General features: G+C 48.4%; 1 protein-coding gene across 4 annotated transcripts in view; it reads right to left on the bottom strand.

Moving 5' to 3' along the window:
* CDC14A (cell division cycle 14A) overlaps positions 1-13,644 on the bottom strand; it is a 436,445-nt gene that overhangs the window by 91,131 nt on the left and 331,670 nt on the right. For all 4 annotated transcript variants that reach the window (XM_078644521.1, XM_078644501.1, XM_078644511.1 and 1 more), the window contains one exon: positions 13,113-13,272. In XM_078644521.1, coding sequence (XP_078500647.1) covers positions 13,113-13,272 — 160 coding nt within the window. The remainder of the gene's footprint in view (positions 1-13,112; positions 13,273-13,644) is intronic.

The raw sequence follows: 13,644 nt of genomic DNA, 5'->3' as shown, positions 1-13,644 counted from the left end.
ATAATCTCCCCTTTCCAATGGAACCTTTGCCTAGTGGATCCAAGCTTGGGGATCGACACAGAAGAGCGATCCCCAAGCAGAGATCCACCAACTAGATGCCCAGGGACTGGGTGAGCGGCCCCTAGGCACTGGCTTGTGCTCCCTCAAACTACCCTACAAACCTTCAGTCTTTTTGCCCCAATCTGACCCCCTGCCCACCTACCAGACACCAGGGATTATTTTTTGAAGAAAAAATATAGGGGTTGATGGCTGCCCACCACGGTATGGTCATGCCCCCACCTCCAAAATATATGGAACATTGTTTCTAACCCTTCCCCCCCTCCCCACCCAAGGGGGAAGGATTATCCACACTCTGCCTCCCAGGGGACAGAAAGCCAACTAGGCACAAGGGTAAAAGTTTAAAATATAAACATAGGGGTGAAGGCTGCACATCATGGGAATGGCCCTACCCCACCCAGAAAGGGCACAGACAGTCTTTCTGCCCCTATGGGTGGCAGATGAGGGTGATTTCTCCCTATCTGCCTCCGGGGGCAACTCATTCACTAGATATCAGGGAAAAACATAGGAGTGAGGTAAAAACATAGGGGTGGGGGCTCCGCAACCCAAAAAAGGGCTCAATATTCTTTCTGCCCTTCTTGGGGGTGATTTATTTTACTTCCCTACTAGACAAGAGGGCTGCATTTATGAAGAATTGCTTTGGGGGAGGGGGGTTGGAGGGCCCCCTTGAGCATGGGCCTGTGCTCTCCCACCCTAGGATGGATAGGGATATTCACTCCCAACCTGCTGAAAGCAAAGAATACACCAGGGATTTCAAAATGGTATCAAACTTAACAAAAAGAGGTGGGGGCTACCCTGGCATTGAACCATTTCCCTGCCTCCGAAGGGGCAATCGTGTCTTTCTGACCCCTGGACTTTTTTCTTTATCTATAAAATAATGAAGTGGGCCCCACCCTCGGCCCTAAGGCCTCAACAATCTTTTGCTCTCCTGGGGATTAGAACATCCCATCCCACAGGCAAGAGAAATAACAATTGATTCTTTTGGGTGTTGTTTTTCCATATAGACCAGGAGAGTGGGGCTAAATTACAATATCTTTTTACTTAACATGGAGAATGTCTGCAAGTTTGGGCTTGGGTAAGGCGCCATCTGGAGAAAACTACCGGACCCAGACAATTCAGAAAGTTAGACATCGACAGGGGACATGAGTGGTGTGCTTTGTATGGATCCCAGGAAGTTTTCTTACCCACATTACCCTGCAAACCTCAACCTTTGCATAAATCACACATTTTCATTGCATTTCAGTGATGGATACTTCTGGAATCAGGAGGAATCCACAAAATTGCTACCACCCAGCGTTACCCCATGTGTGCTGATAAAAACACTGAGCCACTTGTCTGGCTGGACCAAGAGTCCACAACAGGTCGCAAAATTTAAAAAAAGTCAGTTTTGAGAGGAAAAATGTGATGTGTCCAAGTTGCGCTTTGGGCAGTTTCCGGTCATGGCCACTAGGTGTGTACACACACACACACACGTGTGGAACTATTTGTATTGGAAAACTTTGGAAAATGCTGGGTGGAAGGACGTTTGTGGCTCCCTGGAGATTCCAGAACTTTCCATCACAGATATGTGAGGAAAATGTGTATTCTTTGGTCAAAGTTTGAGGTTTGCATGGGATTTTGGGTTAAAAAAACCCTGGTGAGAGCCATGCAAGTGACCCACACTGGATTCCCCCAGGTGTTTAGTTTTAAAAAATGTGCAAGATTACTAGGTTTCCCAAGGTGCTAGATAAACTAGGGTCTAAGATCCACACCTATCCACTTTGGAAAAAAGGATCCGTTTTTAGTGGCAAAAGGTTATTAGTCCATATTGTGTTGTACCAGTTTGCTGTTGCGGGTCCTAGGCAATGCAAACATGTGGGGTACCATTTTTAAAGGAAGACATGTGGGAGCATAGAATAGTGGAACAGGCGTTATAACCAATTAGTTTCATTGCATTCATGCCTTCCAAATGTAAGCAAGAAGAAGTTTTGGAAAAATACCCCCTAAATCATACGCAACGATGGGCCCAAACAAATTCAGAGATGCACAAATAGCCACTGCTCCTAAACTCCATATCGGATTGCCATTTAAAAAATACGTAGGTTTCCTTGATACCGATTTTTCACTTTACATATTTCCCCATATGAGTTGGTCTGTACTTGGTACACAATGAAAAATCACTGTAAGGTGCAGCTCAGTTGTTGACTCTGGGTACCTTGGGTTCTTGGAGAACTCACAAACCCTATATAAATCTTGCAACCATAAGAGTCTAGCGGATGTAATGGTATATTGCATTTGTAAAAAAAAAATTGTCAAACTTTTTATTACACACCATCAGCATATCAGGTACATTACCTAGGAAGCAATAAGACAAGCCACGTGAGAACGATAGGAAAAAACAATCTGTGCACTACAGCATTAGGAAGGTCGAGGGTGAGAGGGGGGGGGGTCTTCACTGACAGGGGAGATGACATATTTCCCCACGATAAGAATTCCACAAGCCCCAAACACGTGCCCACTTTTTAGGGCAGCCGCGGGCTTCATATACTGCCTTCTCTCTATACATTGACCAATCCAAATATTTCTTCCAGTCACTCACCACAGGAGGGTGAGATGCTCCCCACGTCTGTGCAATATTTCTCTTGGCGAGCATAAGCCGCAGAGTGACCCATTGTGTTAAGTAATCGTTTAGATCAGTCGGCTCCCATATATTCAGAAGGCATTTACGAGCTTCAAACAAAAGTTGCATGGATAACACTGTATTAATGGTATTGTGTACATTATGCCAGTAGGGTTAAATATGGTCACAGTCCTAGATGATGTGCATGAAGGTACCCACCTGGCCACATCCCCGTCTACAGTCGCCCCCATCTATCCTCCCCATCCGTACCAGCTGGGGTCCTGTTACATAATTCCTGTGGAGTATTTTAAGTTGGACTAGTCGTAGGCGCGCAGGTATTGCTACGGTTCTAGGCGAGGAGACAGCTTCCTGCCATTCCTCGTTGTCCATCTCGATTCCATCTCTGGACCATTTGTCCCGCAGTGACTGAAGAGGGTCTGGTATGTTGTTAATCAATTCCTTATATACCAGTGAAATAGTTTTATCTGGGATATGTCTGTCTAAAACTATGTCTTCTAATGGGTAGGATTCAGGTAGGGTGGTGCCATTCTGGAGAAGGTAGCGCACTGCGTGTCTAACCTGCGTATAACAGAAGAATTCCGTGTCAGCTAGCTCGAATTGTTGTTGCAGAGTGGCGAATGAGTAGATCTCCGTTTTGTCCCATAAATCGCCTATGTGTGAAAGTCCTATAAGGTCCCATTTGGCAAATCCTTTACTTTTCCACAAACTACCCAACTGCTCTGAATCCCGTAGCGGGGTCGCAAGTGTGAGTCTGTGCTTCCATCCAAGGCCCGCAGTAGCCGTATGCCAGACATGGACGGAATGCTTGGTGGGCCCCGTGAGTTTAAAGCGTCGTGGTCTGGAGTAAAGGGCTCGATTATAGTTCCCACCCGATAGGAGCCATCTATCTATGCTGTAGCCTAGATCTCCGGGACGCGTATAAGTGCCATGGTTGGTGGCAGCTAGATGGGCCGCCCAATAGTATTTTTGATATAGAGGAGGCCGATGCCCCCATCATACCAGTTCAGGGTAAGTTTGCTGAGGGCGATGCGTGGCTTACCATTCCACAATAAGTCCCGCTGAAGGCCTACCACTTCCCTGAAGTAGGACATTGGGACCGGGTCAAAGGACTCCTGTAGGGTATATAGGAACTGAGGCAAAGACCTCATTTTAACAAGCATTTACAATGCAATGGTTTTGCCTTTGTTAAAGTTAGAGCTATTGGCATTGCTCTTGACACTCTGAAGCTCCACTCTGAAGCTCCACTCTGCACTCTGAAGCTCCACTCTGCACTCTGAAGCTCCACTCTGCACTCTGAAGCTCCACTCTGCACTCTGAAGCTGCACTCTGAAGCTCCACTCTGCACTCTGAAGCTGCACTCTGAAGCTCCACTCTGAAGCTCCACTCTGAAGCTCCACTCTGAAGCTCCACTCTGAAGCTCCACTCTGAAGCTCCACTCTGAAGCTCCACTCTGAAGCTCCACTCTGCACTCTGAAGCTCCACTCTGCACTCTGAAGCTCCACTCTGCACTCTGAAGCTCCACTCTGCACTCTGAAGCTCCACTCTGCACTCTGAAGCTCCACTCTGCACTCTGAAGCTGCACTCTGAAGCTCCACTCTGCACTCTGAAGCTCCACTCTGAAGCTCCACTCTGAAGCTCCACTCTGAAGCTCCACTCTGAAGCTCCACTCTGAAGCTCCACTCTGAAGCTCCACTCTGAAGCTCCACTCTGAAGCTCCACTCTGATGCTCCACTCTGATGCTCCACTCTGATGCTCCACTCTGATGCTCCACTCTGATGCTCCACTCTGATGCTCCACTCTGAAGCTCCACTCTGAAGCTCCACTCTGAAGCTCCACTCTGAAGCTCCACTCTGAAGCTCCACTCTGAAGCTCCACTCTGCACTCTGAAGCTCCACTCTGCACTCTGAAGCTCCACTCTGCACTCTGAAGCTCCACTCTGAAGCTCCACTCTGCACTCTGAAGCTCCACTCTGCACTCTGAAGCTCCACTCTGAAGCTCCACTCTGCACTCTGAAGCTCCACTCTGAATCTGCACTCTGAAGCTCCACTCTGCACTCTGAAGCTCCACTCTGAATCTGCACTCTGAAGCTCCACTCTGCACTCTGAAGCTCCACTCTGAATCTGCACTCTGATGCTCCACTCTGAATCTGCACTCTGAAGCTCCACTCTGCACTCTGAATCTGCACTCTGAAGCTCCACTCTGCACTCTGAATCTGCACTCTGCAGCTCCACTCTGAATCTGCAGCTCCACTCTGCACTCTGAAGCTCCACTCTGAAGCTCCACTCTGAAGCTCCACTCTGAAGCTCCACTCTGAAGCTCCACTCTGAAGCTCCACTCTGAAGCTCCACTCTGAAGCTCCACTCTGAAGCTCCACTCTGAAGCTCCACTCTGAAGCTCCACTCTGCACTCTGAAGCTCCACTCTGAAGCTCCACTCTGCACTCTGAAGCTCCACTCTGAAGCTCCACTCTGAAGCTCCACTCTGCACTCTGAAGCTCCACTCTGAAGCTCCACTCTGAAGCTCCACTCTGCACTCTGAAGCTCCACTCTGCACTCTGAAGCTCCACTCTGAAGCTCCACTCTGCACTCTGAAGCTCCACTCTGAAGCTCCACTCTGCACTCTGAAGCTCCACTCTGAAGCTCCACTCTGCACTCTGAAGCTCCACTCTGAAGCTCCACTCTGCACTCTGAAGCTCCACTCTGAAGCTCCACTCTGAAGCTCCACTCTGCACTCTGAAGCTCCACTCTGAAGCTCCACTCTGAAGCTCCACTCTGCACTCTGAAGCTCCACTCTGAAGCTCCACTCTGCACTCTGAAGCTCCACTCTGAAGCTCCACTCTGCACTCTGAAGCTCCACTCTGAAGCTCCACTCTGCACTCTGAAGCTCCACTCTGCACTCTGAAGCTCCACTCTGAAGCTCCACTCTGCACTCTGAAGCTCCACTCTGAATCTGCACTCTGAAGCTCCACTCTGAAGCTCCACTCTGAAGCTCCACTCTGAAGCTCCACTCTGAAGCTCCACTCTGAAGCTCCACTCTGAAGCTCCACTCTGAAGCTCCACTCTGAAGCTCCACTCTGAAGCTCCACTCTGAAGCTCCACTCTGAAGCTCCACTCTGAAGCTCCACTCTGAAGCTCCACTCTGAAGCTCCACTCTGAAGCTCCACTCTGAAGCTCCACTCTGAAGCTCCACTCTGAAGCTCCACTCTGAAGCTCCACTCTGAAGCTCCACTCTGAAGCTCCACTCTGAAGCTCCACTCTGAAGCTCCACTCTGAAGCTGCACTCTGAAGCTCCACTCTGAATCTGCACTCTGAAGCTCCACTCTGCACTCTGAAGCTCCACTCTGCACTCTGAAGCTCCACTCTGCACTCTGAAGCTCCACTCTGAAGCTCCACTCTGCACTCTGAAGCTCCACTCTGAAGCTCCACTCTGAAGCTCCACTCTGAAGCTCCACTCTGAAGCTCCACTCTGAAGCTCCACTCTGAAGCTCCACTCTGAAGCTCCACTCTGAAGCTCCACTCTGAAGCTCCACTCTGAAGCTCCACTCTGAAGCTCCACTCTGAAGCTCCACTCTGAAGCTCCACTCTGAAGCTCCACTCTGAAGCTCCACTCTGAATCTGCACTCTGAAGCTCCACTCTGCACTCTGAAGCTCCACTCTGAATCTGCACTCTGAAGCTCCACTCTGAAGCTCCACTCTGAAGCTCCACTCTGAAGCTCCACTCTGAAGCTCCACTCTGAAGCTCCACTCTGAAGCTCCACTCTGAAGCTCCACTCTGAAGCTCCACTCTGAAGCTCCACTCTGAAGCTCCACTCTGCACTCTGAATCTGCACTCTGAATCTGCACTCTGAAGCTCCACTCTGAAGCTCCACTCTGAAGCTCCACTCTGAAGCTCCACTCTGAAGCTCCACTCTGAAGCTCCACTCTGAAGCTCCACTCTGAAGCTCCACTCTGAAGCTCCACTCTGAAGCTCCACTCTGAAGCTCCACTCTGAAGCTCCACTCTGAAGCTCCACTCTGCACTCTGAATCTGCACTCTGAAGCTCCACTCTGCACTCTGAAGCTCCACTCTGCACTCTGAAGCTCCACTCTGCACTCTGAAGCTCCACTCTGCACTCTGAAGCTCCACTCTGAATCTGCACTCTGAAGCTCCACTCTGCACTCTGAAGCTCCACTCTGCACTCTGAAGCTCCACTCTGAATCTGCACTCTGAAGCTCCACTCTGAATCTGCACTCTGCAGCTCCACTCTGAATCTGCAGCTCCACTCTGAAGCTCCACTCTGAAGCTCCACTCTGAAGCTCCACTCTGAAGCTCCACTCTGAAGCTCCACTCTGAAGCTCCACTCTGAAGCTCCACTCTGAAGCTCCACTCTGAAGCTCCACTCTGAAGCTCCACTCTGCACTCTGAAGCTCCACTCTGCACTCTGAAGCTCCACTCTGCACTCTGAAGCTCCACTCTGCACTCTGAAGCTCCACTCTGCACTCTGAAGCTCCACTCTGAAGCTCCACTCTGAAGCTCCACTCTGAAGCTCCACTCTGAAGCTCCACTCTGAAGCTCCACTCTGAAGCTCCACTCTGAAGCTCCACTCTGAAGCTCCACTCTGAAGCTCCACTCTGAAGCTCCACTCTGAAGCTCCACTCTGCACTCTGAAGCTCCACTCTGAAGCTCCACTCTGCACTCTGAAGCTCCACTCTGAAGCTCCACTCTGAAGCTCCACTCTGAAGCTCCACTCTGAAGCTCCACTCTGAAGCTCCACTCTGAAGCTCCACTCTGAAGCTCCACTCTGAAGCTCCACTCTGAAGCTCCACTCTGAAGCTCCACTCTGAAGCTCCACTCTGAAGCTCCACTCTGAAGCTCCACTCTGCACTCTGAAGCTCCACTCTGAATCTGCACTCTGAAGCTCCACTCTGCACTCTGAAGCTCCACTCTGAAGCTCCACTCTGCACTCTGAAGCTCCACTCTGAAGCTCCACTCTGCACTCTGAAGCTCCACTCTGAAGCTCCACTCTGCACTCTGAAGCTCCACTCTGAAGCTCCACTCTGCACTCTGAAGCTCCACTCTGAAGCTCCACTCTGCACTCTGAAGCTCCACTCTGAAGCTCCACTCTGCACTCTGAAGCTCCACTCTGCACTCTGAAGCTCCACTCTGAAGCTCCACTCTGCACTCTGAAGCTCCACTCTGCACTCTGAAGCTCCACTCTGCACTCTGCAGCTCCACTCTGCACTCTGAAGCTCCACTCTGCACTCTGAAGCTCCACTCTGCACTCTGAAGCTCCACTCTGCACTCTGAAGCTCCACTCTGCACTCTGCAGCTCCACTCTGAAGCTCCACTCTGAAGCTCCACTCTGAAGCTCCACTCTGAAGCTCCACTCTGAAGCTCCACTCTGAAGCTCCACTCTGAAGCTCCACTCTGAAGCTCCACTCTGAAGCTCCACTCTGCACTCTGAAGCTCCACTCTGCACTCTGAAGCTCCACTCTGCACTCTGAAGCTCCACTCTGCACTCTGAAGCTCCACTCTGCACTCTGAAGCTCCACTCTGCACTCTGAAGCTCCACTCTGAAGCTCCACTCTGCACTCTGAAGCTCCACTCTGAAGCTCCACTCTGCACTCTGAAGCTCCACTCTGAAGCTCCACTCTGCACTCTGAAGCTCCACTCTGAAGCTCCACTCTGCACTCTGAAGCTCCACTCTGAATCTGCACTCTGAAGCTCCACTCTGAAGCTCCACTCTGAAGCTCCACTCTGAAGCTCCACTCTGAAGCTCCACTCTGAAGCTCCACTCTGAAGCTCCACTCTGAAGCTCCACTCTGAAGCTCCACTCTGCACTCTGAAGCTCCACTCTGAATCTGCACTCTGAAGCTCCACTCTGAAGCTCCACTCTGCACTCTGAAGCTCCACTCTGAATCTGCACTCTGAAGCTCCACTCTGAAGCTCCACTCTGCACTCTGAAGCTCCACTCTGAAGCTCCACTCTGCACTCTGAAGCTCCACTCTGAAGCTCCACTCTCCACTCTGAAGCTCCACTCTGAAGCTCCACTCTCCACTCTGAAGCTCCACTCTGAAGCTCCACTCTGAAGCTCCACTCTGAAGCTCCACTCTGAAGCTCCACTCTGAAGCTCCACTCTGAAGCTCCACTCTGAAGCTCCACTCTGAAGCTGCACTCTGAAGCTCCACTCTGCACTCTGAAGCTCCACTCTGCACTCTGAAGCTCCACTCTGCACTCTGAAGCTCCACTCTGCACTCTGAAGCTCCACTCTGCACTCTGAAGCTCCACTCTGAAGCTCCACTCTGCACTCTGAAGCTCCACTCTGCACTCTGAAGCTCCACTCTGAAGCTCCACTCTGCACTCTGAAGCTCCACTCTGAAGCTCCACTCTGCACTCTGAAGCTCCACTCTGAAGCTCCACTCTGAAGCTCCACTCTGCACTCTGAAGCTCCACTCTGAATCTGCACTCTGAAGCTCCACTCTGCACTCTGAAGCTCCACTCTGAAGCTGCACTCTGAAGCTCCACTCTGAAGCTCCACTCTGAAGCTCCACTCTGAAGCTGCACTCTGAAGCTGCACTCTGAAGCTGCACTCTGAAGCTCCACTCTGAAGCTCCACTCTGAAGCTCCACTCTGAAGCTCCACTCTGAAGCTCCACTCTGAAGCTCCACTCTGAAGCTCCACTCTGAAGCTCCACTCTGAAGCTCCACTCTGCACTCTGAAGCTCCACTCTGAATCTGCACTCTGAAGCTCCACTCTGCACTCTGAAGCTCCACTCTGAATCTGCACTCTGAAGCTCCACTCTGAAGCTCCACTCTGCACTCTGAAGCTCCACTCTGAATCTGCACTCTGAAGCTCCACTCTGCACTCTGAAGCTCCACTCTGAATCTGCACTCTGAAGCTCCACTCTGCACTCTGAAGCTCCACTCTGAATCTGCACTCTGAAGCTCCACTCTGCACTCTGAAGCTCCACTCTGAAGCTCCACTCTGAAGCTCCACTCTGAAGCTCCACTCTGAAGCTCCACTCTGAAGCTCCACTCTGAAGCTCCACTCTGAAGCTCCACTCTGCACTCTGAAGCTCCACTGAAGCTACACACCGCGCAGGGCAGCTCTGGATGCTGATGCGAGAGGCCAGCTGGGAGGCGCGCTGCTCGTCTTCCTGCTCGTGCTGACTCGGAGAGAAAACTTGTTTTCATTGGGAGAGCGGCCTTCAAAGACCCGGTCACTGCGCCTCTCCGAGTGTTTAGCTTGGGATAAAATGGGCGCAGTGTTGTGGTGATGACAGTAGAGCAAGGGAGGTGCCGGCAATGCCGGAACAGACTCGGGGGCGTTCCCGGCGTCGCGTGACGTCGGCAAAAGGCAAAGAATGTCAGGAACGCCCCCGTGTCTGGTCCGGCATTGACGGACAGGCCCCTCGTCCAATGGCAAGGCTCCGTTTACGGAGCCAGCCAATCAATGACGAGGGCCGACCCAAAGCACCCTACAGTTCTCAACAGGATTTCGCCTGCGCGAAAAGCTGCGCAGAGCGCAGCTTTCGCTAGGCAAAACCTAAAAAGGGCCACTTTTCCCAGTAGGGAAATAGGAAGGGACTTCCATCTGTTGATGTCTTTACGCAGCCTGGTCAGGGGGGGAGGGGGTGGGGGAGAAAATTTCGAAAGTAGTAAAGTGATGGGTTTAGGGAGAGAAAAATCCCCAGATATTTGAAGCCCTCAGTGCGTAGTTGTATTGGGCACCCTTTCTGTATTGGACCTCCTCTCATTTCGGAAAGCTTTAAAGACCTGGCTCTACAGACAAGCATATCAATAATTCTCCATTCCATGTCCCCGATTATGTTACTGTCGATTTCAGCGCCAAGAAACCAACCGGTGAGAGTGCGCTTAATAATTTTTTTATTAACATAACATAACCCTTTTGGCGGGATAGGCGGCTCGCCTGCCAAGAAAAACCACAGGGATTTACTTCAGTTAATAGAGTACCGGGAGAACCTGCCAAAAACAGCCAGAATGTCCAGTACAAGAATCAGGGACCGCCTCAGAGAAGTCAGATAAAGTAGGATATCATGTGCATAAAACGAGATGCGGTCCTCCCACTCCGGAGACCAGCGCATACCCCGGATCATCGGGTCTTGCATTTGTAAATTGACCATTGTGACAGGTGAAAACTTTGTCACAAATGGCCATTGTTTTCCTACTCATTTCCAATTTTCTTTATTTCAACAGTTAGTTTCTATGGGAAAACTTTGAGGGATCTACACATGACCCCTTGCTGAATTCAGAATTCTGTGTACTTTACAGAAATCTATAGCTTTCCTGGATCACCCATGGGTTTCACACTGGTTTCCACCACAAACTGGAAGTAGGTTGAGCGCACAAAAAACAGGAAAAATTGGCTACCTCTTTTAAAAATGCCAAAACTGTGGTAAAAAAATCTTTTTTTTTTTTAAATTCAGCTCTGCATGTTTCTGAAAGTTGGGAAGATAGTAACTATCACATGAAACTGTTCGCATATGCCATTTTTAGGGGAAAACCAGACACTAATCCGGACCACTTTTTCCTATTTTCCCCCCCAAAAATGGAAACGTGGCTATATTTTGCCTATTTTCTCGGTCCCCTCCAGGGGTATCCACAAACCCTGGGTATCTTTAGAATCATAAGTATGTTGGGAAAAAAAGGGATGCAAATTTGGCGTGGATACATAATGTGGAACAAAATGTTATGGAGCCCAGCAATTAAAGGGTTAATGATGTAACTGCATGTGGATGTTGTCTCACTACTGTCATTCACTCCTATACAGGCGTTCTATCGAAGGCTTTAGTACTTCAGACTAATCTGTAATAAGCCAAGTATTTTTTGACCTATCACTGCACTGTCAAAGGTGTATGGAACAGGACGTTACGATTTCTCTAATAAAATTTAATAAATAGTGGTCCTCTCGAGGGTGGGAATATCCTCTTTCCATCATACTCATCATGCAACATGATCTAAGATTGATTTTACACAATTCAGCCTTCTGCGGTTTATTCTCAATAAAAAATCATTGCAAAGTCATAATTCTGACATCCCAAATTGTTCTTACTCCCAATTCTTGATAACACAATTTAAACTCCTAGTTTGACAACGAGGATAAAACCTAGATTGGGAAATTACATACCAATAACACACACCACTGAAAAAATGAAACTGTCTTTCTCACAGGAAGCACCTTCAGACAGGGAAAGTGCTTGCAACTTTGGAGAAGCACATTCCCAGGGACCCAAAGTACCCCAATGCAGACTTGCCTCTAACAATCTGAATCTGTAGACTATAAAGATTCATCAAACTACAGTGTTTTTCATGATTACAAAAGTTACTTTTGTTAAGTGCATTCTAAATCCCAAAACTAAATGGTCATAAACATATGTTAATTTTTAAATGGCAGTTCAAAAGGCAGACCAACTTCTCTGGCCCGTTTTCGAACAAGACAAAATAAAGATGCACTAAGTAGTACACAAACAATAACAGCATGTAAGAAATAAGGCATTTGTGCAAAGGAACTGTAAGGAAAATAACTTGTCGTAGTGCAGTGCCCCTTGCTTGAGCCTGATCTGGATGTGATTGCTTGTATGTGTAAGTGCGTGACTCAATGCTTAATTTGTAAACAAAAAATAGTAAGTGCCAGGGCCCTTGCAAGGAGGCCACTGCAGCTTGCACTACCCATTGCCCGTCCAGCAGTGCCAAATGACAGTACCTGCACAACTACTAATATTGCACTGCTACAAGTGCGACAGTTCAGACTATGTGAGGCCTCCAAAGCAAAAAGGATGAGATTGGTGGCAGGCATTAGTTGATTGTAAGTGCCGGTATTGACAATTAAGTGCTGGTGCCGAGCACCGGAAACCACAGGCTCAAATTAAGCACTGATATGGTTGAGTTCTTGGTTGTTTTATCGCTTTGGTAAATATTCTGAGAAAATTCGGCAATGAAATAGGTTTTAGGCCACTTAAATAAAGAAGAAAAAGTATACACTTCAGAAAAATGAAAGTTTAGATACATTATTTATTCAGAATAGACAGCGGAATGTCATGGAAGACACAAAATATAAAAAGACGTGGACAAGGGATGTTTTTCATAATGGTGACAACGTGAATTCATGCGGGATATTTCTTGAGTGAATAATGACTTTCTTATTAAATGGATCTACATTGATGAGTTTGTTTCACCATCTGACCAATCAAGATACCCATCTAGTTTACAACATTGACAGTTAATACAATATGTTGTATGGACACCAGGACTTCTATAATGCACAATTAATGAAAGCACTAATATTTTGAAAAATAATTCCTATCACAAAGGGGTATATGAGAACAGCGTTTTTTAACAAGAACAAAGATAGTGTGGAATGATCAATGATGAACTGATCAATGTGAACATCTGAAACGGCCAATGTGGTTTTAGTAGAAAGGATATAAACAAATCTTACTTCTCCACCTCTATCCAAGCTCGGTATTCTGTTATAATTGCCACTAATAGAGATGTCCTCAAACCCAGTAAGGATCCTGGTCATGCCGCCATCCTCCAGTCTTCTTGGTTTCTGCTTCGATCTGAAGATATCCCCCTGGATCCAGAGGCCTGCTTGCTTTCTGTTACATCACAATGAGAAATGATTGAGCGTTTATTGCAGATCAAAGGGAAGAATGTTATTGCCGCTTCTTTAATGAAAATATACATACAGTTAAAGGTGCTATAGGAATTTGAGTGTTGGTGCCACATTGCAAAGCATTAACATTAAAAAGGCATTCAAAGTATACACCATTGGGGGGAACAATTTGAGAAATCAAACCAGAGGATTGAAGAACCAATGAAATTGAGAGACAAAGACCCGGGAAGATCCATAAACATAAGCACATGGAACCTAATGTTTTCAGCAAACCATGTACTCTCTTACGGACCCTTAACAATGGTAGCACTCAGCCCCTGGCCTAACTTCTCCAGGCAGCAAGGAAGGGTGAAAC

Source organism: Lissotriton helveticus, chromosome 1_1 (genome assembly GCF_964261635.1).
Source record: "Lissotriton helveticus chromosome 1_1, aLisHel1.1, whole genome shotgun sequence".
In the NCBI taxonomy this organism is placed as follows: Eukaryota; Metazoa; Chordata; class Amphibia; order Caudata; family Salamandridae; genus Lissotriton; species Lissotriton helveticus.
The sequence above is the reverse complement of the archived record's forward strand: the minus strand, read 5'-3'. Positions and strand labels throughout refer to the sequence as shown.